Consider the following 11,388-nt stretch of genomic DNA (forward strand, 5'->3'; position numbering starts at 1 on the left):
ATATTAATACCTGTGGGTTTTTTTAACATAGGAAGCATGCCCACAATTAACTCATTGAACTTCAATACACATACAACATGACCTGAGGACAAGACCTCCACTTGCTATATCTCAAGCTGTAATGTATTACTACAGTGTAGTACACAATATTTTGCAATATCTATCTAGTATATAGCTATATAAGCATGTGTGTTGTATTACACAGTACCACAAAATTTTCTGTACAGAAATTTCTGAAATTGAGGTATATAGATACATGCATCCACATAAATTCTAAGGCTGAGATTTTTCAATACGATCATTCAATACAAATTAACATCAACTAGAGAGACTAGTTAAGTCTCTCTTACAGAGTTACTCATAATGTTATCTTACCTGAGCTTCAGAATACTAACGAAGCTCATTTGCCACAGCATCTGCAAAATGACAATATGATGTGTATTGTACCTCTCAAGAGTCCATAAGCTGTGGCTACCTAGATTCAGTCTTGGTTGGCCTGAGATCACTTCTAGTCCAAAATACTGTACAAACAGAGCTGTATTATGATATCTCAAAGCATAAGTTGATGTCAGGTGAAAGCTTGTACTTTCAAATAAAGTTTTGACCTCAATAGAAGTACACTGTTTTCCTATTATTTTTAAGTACATAGTTTTTAAGAAGGTTGTGATTAATGTTTGATACATGCAACTAGCATGTCATACAGGAAAATGAGAATAGAAAAGAGAATGATGTTTTAATGAAAACAAATAGTAGAAGATCTTTAACCAGGCAACCCTTTCATGCTGTGTTAATCTTTCGAAGAATGTTATTCCTTCACATTCAAAGTCACAAACATAAAAAAAAAAAAAAAGAAAATAAACAGGCAATCCATCCAGCAGTCTGTATTACATCTGGTAATATATTCTGACCACCATTCTAGCACCAACCTGCTTCCAGATGCAGTATCATCATTTTGGATTAATTTTACTTAATGTATATTCCATGTCCTCAACCCTCACCCATGTTCAACACAGATACTCAGATCTAGAGCCCTCACTTTTGAAGGTCATTTGAGAATCCATGCTTGACCTAGAACAAAGGAGAAGTCTTTCTGAATCATTTGTGTATCTCCGTGCCCAGAGCTGCTCTCCTGCATTCATTGTTCGAGGCTTCAGGGACAGCGTTTCAAATTTCACATAGGTCTCTTTTGCAAGGTCAGCTTCCTTTGCAGTTTTTGGTTTCACATGAAGTTTTAAAACTTTGTAGAGCAAGAAAAATATCAAGGGTAAAACTGCCACACAAGCTGCACTGCTGGCCAACACCAGAATAGAAAACTGAGAGCTATTTTCATCATTTAACCCATCAGTGGAGAAAATAATGCACTGCTCTTTCGTAGGTGGCACTCCTTTAGGAGAGACACATGCCATATACTGAGTACTAGGTTGTAAACCATCAATTGTGACTTTGTTTTTGCTAGGATCAGTGCTCAGAGGCAACATCTCTTTTTCACCATACTTTGAGTATAACACAGTCACTGCAGAGTTGCTTGTAGCATTGACAGTTTTCCAAGTTAAGGTCACTCTTTCATCAGTTTCACTGATGACTCTTAGGTTCTTTACAGTAACATTTTGCTCAGCTATGCCTGCTGTATTCAATGGAATCTCCTCACCTTTCTTGATTATCTCCCCAGTCTGTTTTTTGTTTCCATTTGTCACTGCCTTTGAATTTTTCTTTCCATCTGACATGGGCCTGGATTGTTTCTTGTCAGTAGACTTGACGCTTGTTGATCTTTCAGTGCTAACCAGTGCTGTGGTTGTTGGTGTGGTGGGAAGAGGTGTGGTTGTCCTCTCAGGTTCCTGCTTGGTTTTCTCCTGAGTAGTATTCTGTGTCTCTGCCTCTTGCTTCCTTCCATACTTCTGTGGTGACACAGTTGTAGTAATTACACCAACCACTGTGACTGTAACAGCAGCTTCTGACATTCCTGCCAAGTTTTTTGCTTTACATCTGTATTCTCCTGCATCCTTGTATGAAATTCCTGTCAGGCTCATTATGGACCATCTGACACCATCTCCAGGTGTTTCTTGAATTACTACAGGAAAATGCAAAGAGTAAAACATTATAAAAGGAAGCTAAAGAGAATGTAAACATTATTAGACTACTTCTTCCCTTAAGTTTTTCTGCCAGAAGGAATCACATTTATTAAACTTTTAAAAAACAAAAATAAAACAAAGAAACACACCAAAAACTAAACTAAACTCCACACACAGACTAAGTAACTCCCTGTCATTATATTATTGCAGAAAAGTGCTGAGCTTGGGTCAAAAAGGAATTGAATGTCTGGAGGAATTACAATATAATGTGCAGTATCACTAAGGAAAACAAATCCACATAAAAAGAAATCAAATGTCTTGAAGCTGCTAAGTAACTAGGAAATACAAGTCTCACTGACTTCAAGTGACCCCAAACACACTAGCCATTTAAAATATTTTTGGAAATTACCTTTGTCTTAAGATATTCCAGTACTTTGGACTACTACCTTCTTCAGACCTATGATTTGAGATAAATGCTAACTACTTGACATAAGCAAGAAACTTTTTTATATTTAAGTTACTGCATAAATATCTATCATAGCGGACATATATATCTATATCAGACAAACACAGTTTCCTTAGCATTCAACATGAGTGTTGCAAATAAACAACAAACATCTGCAAATGACATAGAAAACATGATTTTCTAAAATCCTGTGTTTACAATGTTGAGTTTTAAGTGGCTTGGTCATGGCCTCACTAGCTTTTTTAACATGAACATTTTGAACCGACATAGAGATTCTAGTGATGAATTCTCCTTTCTACTTTTCAGCTTCTGTGTTAGGGCTCAACTATCCAAGACTCCATTTTCCTTTATCCTTCCCTCGTTTCATACATTTTCCCCCCAACACATGTTGTTCTTATTACAGAACACATCTTGAATAAGAATAGTCTGTTGGATCTGTTCAAATAAAGACTTAGACAAAGAATTTCAGAACAGCTGTTGCATGGACACAATTGCCAGCTTGGTCCATTGTCGCTCATTATAATGAATCAAAGCACATTCAACCCAACAATTTCAGCCTTTCCCGTTTCCTATAAAAGAGTAATTATACCTGTATAGTTCACTGGTATGTTGTCTGACCTAGTCCAAGTAAGCTGTGGTGTTGGGTACCCAGTTGCATCACAGCGTAGCAGAACGTTGCTTCCAAGAGGGGAAGTGATTTTTGTCGCCGACGTCATCACAGACGGTTTAAGACACTGCTCTAACTCAGCTCTCTGGAACAAGATTCCCGCCAGGTTTTCAGGTCCACTACATGAAACCAATGGATCAAGAAGTATAACTGAGTTGTCCACGATTTTGGAGAATTCAATTAGCTTTGAAATGCGACAGTCACAAAACCATGGGTTGTCCTGCAAACCTGAAGCAGGGAGGGAAGAGGGGAAAGGAAGAGAAAAAAAAAAAGCTGTCATGTGATATACAAATATTGTGATTGCGGTACAATTCATGACTACCACTAACTACAACCAACATGAACCTATTCTGAACTCATCTTTGCTCTTTCAATTTGTTTTTTTCGTTTGGCTGATTGGTGTGGGATTTTTGCAGAGGTGAGGGAGAACAGTATGAATGTGTACTAAGCTGAACTTTTTCTTCACTGAAGTTTACAGGAGCAGAGTAATATAGTGGCATTATCTTTGCTTAACTTTGCTATTTATCTAGGAAAAAACACTTTGTGAACATGTCTTAAGGCTGATGATACATTTCTACCTGCCTGTGCCTTTGGAAAGATAGCTTCTCAGGCCTATTGCATCTTATCACTCTCCTCTGCTCTTAGTTCTTCTTTGGGCTCTCACAGTTTGATCTCCTCAGACCCTTTTTTCAGTGCTTGCAGAGAACATGATGATTTAAGGGTTTAGCACTTACACCAACATTTCTGCCCCTTGAGAAAAGGATAAAGGCTTAAGGAGAAAAAGCTTTGGGCAAATAAAAATTCTAATCTGCCTCTGAACTAGACCAATATGCTCAGAAATCTGGCTTCACTTTAGCATAACCTCTGAAATACATTAAAAAAGAACAGCAGAAAACGGGAACGATCCTGAAAAAAAGCTGATGACTACAATAATTTTATGATTGCACACAAGAATGTTACCTCTCTTCTGTTACAGGCTATAACATTTGATCTTGATTCCAAAGTCTTTGAATGAGAAGCTTCTCCTTCTTGGTGAACTTCTTATGGTGAAACAGAGTAGCCACTTCTGAGGCATATAAGTCTAAATCCTCAGCTGCTATTGATTACTCAGCTATGTTGACCTTCATGGAGCAACAGCATCTTCACCAGGTAAACCACCACACAGCACATCATTCATGAGTTCCAGCATTGTCTCCTCTGACATACCTTTTTCATTTTTTTCACTTATTAACAAGAAACAGAACTTAGTGTGAAATGAGGGATGGTGTGCTAGAACCACTCACTATTGAATTTTCTTTAGTAAATTTAGTGCAATAGGCAAGTCATAATAACTAAACCAAAATTAAAAGGAAAAAAAAAAAAGAATGGAAACACCTGCCAGTATTGCTCAGTGTGGGATTTTTTAGGAATTGTCAAAACAGCTACAAAAAATTCCATTTTCTGTTCTTGAAGAAGCCTCTAGATGAAAGAATACTTGAATAATTAACTACTGCTTCCTTTTACCATCTGATCAAGATTAAGTTATTTTAAGTTCAGTGGCACTGATTGGCTAAAACTGTGGTAAACCTCAATTAATCCCCACTCTTTAAAACGAGACTTGACCTTAAGAGATTCCATGACTTTGACATCACAATCCAATTTCACCCCTTCAAGACATAAGAGATTTTACATTTATTCACTACTTATTGCCCACTGGAATGGAGAAGGAGAAATCAAGGAAACTGTATCAGCAACTGCTTTTCTTTAAAGGAAAGGAAAAAATAATCTTCAAAATATAATTTTTTTTTCCTATTAACTTCACACATATATTCATAACCAAAAGAGATACCATCCAAATGTTTTCCATATGTTTAGGCACATCAATTGTTTCTGCTCCTAAAAATTCTGCCCAATCAAGAACACTTATGTAACTCTTTGTGCTTGTCTTTTAAATTAGGTAAGATTTAGTTTGTAGAAAGAGTTAGAGATAATATTCCTGTAGAATTTTTTTTTTTGATTCTCACTTGCTTATAATGAGTCAATTTTCCTCACTATGTTAAGAAAGAGATTATATGAGGATTTGAAAAATAAATTTCCTTAAGATATAAAAGGGAAAACAAGATCCCCTTGAAACAAGACCTCAACTGCCATTCCTCTATAACATATGCTGCTAAAATGCATGTGAAGTCCCTGCATGGCCTCTGTGCTGTCTAGAGGACAGAAGCATGGGGTATCTGGTCTAGTAAGACCAGAAGTCTGGTCTAGTCATGCTTCTAGTAAGACTAGAACCATGAGGCCATGATCTAGTGGTCAGGGAAATGTGATGAAGGTTAGACTTGATGATCCTACAGGTCCTTTCCAACCATAGTGATTCTATGACTCTATTATCTGTGCTGCAAGCACATGGCAAGGCACAAATTCTGGGTCCACAGCATTAATCAGGAGAGATGTGCAGCCTCAGTAGAGCTCCCATCCCACACAACATGCAGCAAATTCTCCCTTACATTGAATTCTACAGAAAGTATTTCTTCTGTGACCTTTCTTCATCCTCCAAGCTTTACTGCAGGAAAGGATGGGTTTTATTATTGTTTCTAACACTGCTAACAGTTCTCGAAGACCTTTCAAACAGAATCATAGAATTGTTTAGGTTGTTTTTGACCTTTAAGATCATGAAGCCCAAATATAAACCTAACACTGCCAAGTCCACCACTAAACCATGTCCCACAGCACCACATTCACACATCTTTTAAATACCTCCAGGGATGGTGGCTCAACCCTGGGTGGTCTGCCAGCTGACAAAATAGAAAGAATGATGAAGCAAAGGTGGATAGTCCTTAGATTGGATAGCTATTTAGTCCAGTCTGGGACACAGGTTTGACTATCTCAGATCATTCTGAAGGCCTAGTTTCAGCTTCAGAAGAAAGCTGTAGTCCCAGAAGACTCTGTACTTCTGTGCTGTAGTGCAAAGAGAGCTATTTCAGTTAGTCACTTCATTTCCCCCATCCATGATGCTTCCTAGTGGAACTGGCTAAAGAAGCAGGACTTACACAAATACAAATAATATATACAGCTACAGGAGTTCCTTCCCTGCCTCTACAGCTCACCCCTTTGATTTATCTGTCTTGCCAATATCTGACAGCATTCACAATATTTTTAGTAAACTTGCACAGCCATTGTAAGTCTTCAAGTCATATGACTTCCCCAAATGAAAAGATTAAAGCACTATTCAGTTGGAATCTGGGATAAACCACTAAATTTGATTATACTTCAGTTTGCTATTGAAGAGAACAGAAATGAGAACACTGAAATTTTGAAATTTTACAGTTTGTGTTTACAAGATTGTAAAAGTGAGAACAAATATATGAAAAAATAAAGGGGGAAAAAAAAAAAAAAAAAAAAAAACACAAAATAAGAAACGAGGAAAAAATGGGGTGTTTGAATAAAGGAATGCAATGAATTCCCTCAGGAAAATAATCTCCTAAGCAGAGAAAATAAAAATAATGTTAAGTCTCCAATGGTATGTGTATCTGGATGGAACACCAAGTCTTTTTAAACCCTGAATTCTTTTGTAGAAATATTAAGGCGGTTTGTTAACCTGAGAAAGAAACACTAACCAAGGCAAAACAGACACTGATAAATACTTATGCATTGCGATACACCAATGCAGTGTATTTTAACATTAAATATGTATTATAAATTGCTATTAAAACCTTGCTTTCTTCTACATTTAGTGGTTTTATATGTATGCTTGTGTGTACAGTCGCAAATATATGTGCACGCCTGTCTGTGTGTGCACATTTTGCACTCTTCTCAGTGTGGAGGGTTTCCCCACGCTGTGTCAACACGGACTTTAGCACTCACAACAGCTACGAGTGAAACTTCCTTCGTAAATCAGTAACCAGTCTCAGACCATAACTTGCACAATACACTGCTTTTCAGTTGCTGTAAAGTGGCAGTATGTGAAATATTCAAGTTTGGGTCCAATGGAAATACTTACCACAGCCTGGGCCACAGCTACCCTAGGCTGTCTTCCAACTGAAGCTGCAAAACTCTTGCACCAGGGTTCTGAACAGTAAAGCCCACTTCCTGCAGTGTGTCCCAGGGCTCCTAAGCACAGTAATCACTAGGGAGTAGCTTCAGGAATCTATCCCCAAGAGTTGGGAGCCAGAGGGTCCTGCAGCATTTCAAAGTTTTGGCACCTCTACACGCAACAGAGGCAAAATCTGTTCTAACTGCCACTCTATCAAAGCTGGATTCCTCTGTTCCTCTCAGTGACTCACTGGATGTAACTTCCATATGGAAAACGCTGCTTCCAGCATTCACAATGGAAATTTCAGTCTCTGTAGGGCAGCCAATGCTGAAACAGAGCTGTGATCTGGATCAAAGTGTTAGGCTATAGCTCCAGAGGTAACCAAGAGAGGGCCAGATGAACTCACACTTTGGTCCCAAATGTCCCAAATCATTTCCACTGTTTAACTGTGAGCTCACTCCACAGTTTTGTTTGGAACTGTTCCAAAGGTCTCTTTTCAGGACAGAGACAGACATGGCTCCAGGGAGAGTTCGCACTCCAGGGATTGCTCCCTGAAAGGCTTATGGATGAGACCAGATCAAGGACAGCTCTCTCTGTCTTGGTCTTGCCTCCAGTGTAAGTGCAGCAGGCTTTGTACCTTCAAAGTATGTTGCATGCCTGTCAGCCCATCAAGCATAAAACACATCCTTACTGTTTTATATCACAACAGTACAATTCTATGGGTTGCAATGCACTTCTCACATTACTTCAGGCAGTATGAAGAAAAACCACCCCCTTACATTTTAGAGTCACTGCGGCATCCTACAAAGCCCACAGAAAGGCAAGGGCTAGATCATACACAGTGTGGAACAGCCAGTCATCTTTAAAGAAAGCTGGCCCTAAACTGTTCAGATGAGAATCAGAGTGAGCCATGTGGCCAGAGAGGGCCAGGAATCATATCTTGACCCTCTTTCATCTAGCATAGTGTCCACACAGAGGAACATCATACAGTGGAAGATAATGAAAAAAACCAAGCCCTTATGAGATACTGAATTGGAATAAGGAGATGCTAACCAGCCAGTCCCCTGCCAAAAGTAGTTCTGTGGTTTCTCCAAGTGTCCTTGAAGTAAACATGGGGGACCTGAAATTTCTCTTACATGCAACTTTCCTGATGCTTGTTCAAGACACTGAAGATAAAAATGCTTCCTGGTGTTAAAAAATGCATACGCACAAACATTTGAGTTTGAGGCTTTGTTGTTGTTGATCTTTTTGATTAAATACAAATGCCAATCTTGTTTTGCCAGAGCTAGGAGAGAAACCAGCTCAAGCCATAATTGCTTACTCTAAGTAGAATCTGACTGCTGTTTTCCTGACTAGACAAAAACATTTATTTGTTCTGGTTCCAGCTTGTAGCAGATCTCTGCAAAAGTTACCATTCTATGTAGGCACATGGGTCAGGCTGAATGAACAGAGAACAGCTGAAGCATATAGGACACTCCTGAGCATCAAAGTGTGCAATTGTAGGCATCACATTTTAAAATAAATATTTATTTATCCCAAAGGAATGCAAAGGGAAGCAGTAACTATGGTAGGAAAAAAAAATAAATCCTCACAGGCAAAGAGAAATTGTGTGATTGATTAAGGAAGAAAACAGGGTATCTACAAAAGACCACTATAAGAGATGGTAATTAGTTTTTCTGTACGTCCATCTCATGTAGGACAAGAGGTAATCAGCTTAGTTTGCAGTAAGGGAGATTGAGGTTAGATATTAAGAGAAACTTTCTCACTATCCTGGTAGATAAGCACTAGGAGAGGTTACCAGAGGAGCCTCTGGAATGGTCTGGCCTCAGGCTTTAAAAGCAGCACTGACTTAAACAGAACAGTTCAGTTCATCTGGATCTGCATCCCAACAGGCTAGAGACCTTTCCAAAATCCATCTTGATCACATATCTCTGTGACCCTTATCTCGCTCTCAGAGGAGGAGGACAGTATCTGTGGGATACATTTCTCATGCCCCAGCAACCCCAGTAGAGACAGGAGGAGTGCCAGAGAGGAAGCCACGACACAGAGCACATCTTGCTCCTGTCGTTCTAAGCCAACATCTCCTATGGTTGGAGCCTTGTAGAGACATCCCAACTCCTAGGTCATATTTCTAGCCTGATAGTTTCTATCAACCATTCCTTCCCAAAAAACAAGTGCTTAGTAACAGTCCATCAGCAGCAACCTGAGTAGGAGCCTCTTGCAGTGGGGGAGAGGGGCACAACTACAACTTCACAAGCTCCAGTAATAGCAATAATAAAACTCACACTTCATGGAGTCTAAGCTTGTCAAAATAACCCACGACCTAAAGAGCACTGCACTTTCTAATCTGCAGAGGAAAGGGATGTTTTCTCATTCACTATAGAGCTTCTTCTAGAGCAAGCCCTGTCTGTCTGCATCAGGATGTACCCGTCAGAAGGCTATGATATCAACGGAAGAAAACCCAGCTAGTTATTCACAACTTACCTAAGGCAGATTCACTCAACAGAACATAACTGAAAGTACTATCTGCCATTTTGCATTCCCAGATCCAGTTCTTTCTCTTGTTTTGGTTTTATTTCTTTTTATTGTTTCCCTTTCTTTTGTTTTCAAGTGCTAAGAGTTATGTAAGATGTAAGACAAGGAAACAAAATAACCTCTGGGACTCCCACATGAGATCATCAGGAGGATTATTAGATCTGGCACAGTCAGCTCCCACTTTACTGCTCCCTGTAGCCCTCCCTGAGGACAGGCAATGGGGTTACTGAGCTAGACTTACTTTTACAGCTTTCTCTTTTATCTTCTTTTTTTTTTTTTCAATCCTGAATCAACGATTCTCGTAATGTTGTAAACCTAGCATGCATGTGAGGAACTCATTCAGCCTACTTGCATCTATTATGTTACTTACACACAGTCCCATCTGAATGAGAGCTTGAAATTGCAGCTTCTGTGAAACAAAGCAGCTGAACAAATGAACACTGAAAGGTTGGAGTTTAGGTCAAGAAATTTGAAATACTGGGCAGTGCAGGTCAGATCTTTACCTGTAGGTACAGAGCTACTGGAGTTGAGAAAGCCAGTTGGTTTTCCTCCCTACCACCTGCCACACTACACTACAAAAATGTCAAACCATGGACTTAATGTATATAAGGAGCGACAGAAGAGAACACTATTGCTAATGGTGTCCCAGCTATGTTTGGAGACTGCAGAAGAGAAAGGGGCTACCTGCAAGACTAAGAAGGGGAGAGAAAGTGTAAGATAAAGCACAAAGTCACAAACAGACCTGATGTGATGGCATACTAGAGAGGCAGAATAAAAGTATCTGAAAAATCAAAAGTCTGGCCAAACTATTCTTAAATATTTACCTTAAATACTATAAAAAGCACTGTGAAGTTGTAGGAGTCAAATTCCTATTCTCCCTCTCATATTCCACATGTAAATTGGGAAAAACTTCAGGATAATCAGTCAGCTTCAGAGCAACACAAGGTTAACAGCAGTCATGTGGAGCGCAGAGCTGCCTCCTGTTGAGCGACCAAGACTATCCCAGCATGGTGTCTCAGGACAGACCTCATATGAGCATCAACTCTAGCCACTTGTTTGGCTTGTGAGCCACTGGGAAAAAAACAGTTGTAAATGGATATGCTTACAGTTGCAACCACATACAGTGATAAGGGAAATATCATCAGAAATACAATTTTTGGAAGTCCTGCATTTGTACGGATACTGAATACTCCATGTGGCCTGTATTCCTGTAGAATAGAATCTCATATATTTTACTTCAGTTTTATAACCTTGAGATAACAACATACATGGAGACCACTATCTTCATTTTAGTTTTCTGTCAGCAACAGAAAATAAATAACTAAATAATCACAGAGGAAACTGGAAGACTGACCTGGATAAAACCCACTCTCCTGAATCCCAGGCTGGTCCCCTACCTGCTCTCACTTGAAACTTAACATTTAGGTATGTTTCAGTAAGGAATGTTTTTTTTTAACATACCCAGAATTACTCTCTGGTTTGCCAGAACGTCTGTGTTCTTGGACAGGACAGTTTCTGAGAAGGGTGGCCAAATGTCCATCAGGTCTGATGGCAAGGTGGTTAACTTGTTGCTGGATATGTCCAGGTAGGTGAGGTTCCTCAGGTACCGGCCAGCATCAGCAGGGAAGCCGGGGACTTTTTT

The 11,388-nt window shown here is 39.3% G+C and overlaps 1 protein-coding gene across 1 annotated transcript in view; it reads right to left on the bottom strand.

Annotated features, from left to right (window-relative positions):
• Positions 1-1,004: 1,004 nt before the first annotated feature.
• The window catches only part of LRIT3 (leucine-rich repeat, immunoglobulin-like and transmembrane domains 3), a 12,011-nt gene continuing 1,627 nt past the window's right edge, over positions 1,005-11,388 (bottom strand). Inside the window, 3 exon segments of the mRNA XM_008937094.1 lie at positions 1,005-2,068; positions 3,125-3,430; positions 11,208-11,388. The exon segment at positions 11,208-11,388 is cut by the window's right edge and continues 15 nt beyond it. Coding sequence (XP_008935342.1) covers positions 1,005-2,068; positions 3,125-3,430; positions 11,208-11,388 — 1,551 coding nt within the window.

Source organism: Merops nubicus, unplaced genomic scaffold, assembly GCF_000691845.1.
Source record: "Merops nubicus isolate BGI_N331 unplaced genomic scaffold, ASM69184v1 scaffold22813, whole genome shotgun sequence".
Classification (NCBI taxonomy): Eukaryota; Metazoa; Chordata; class Aves; order Coraciiformes; family Meropidae; genus Merops; species Merops nubicus.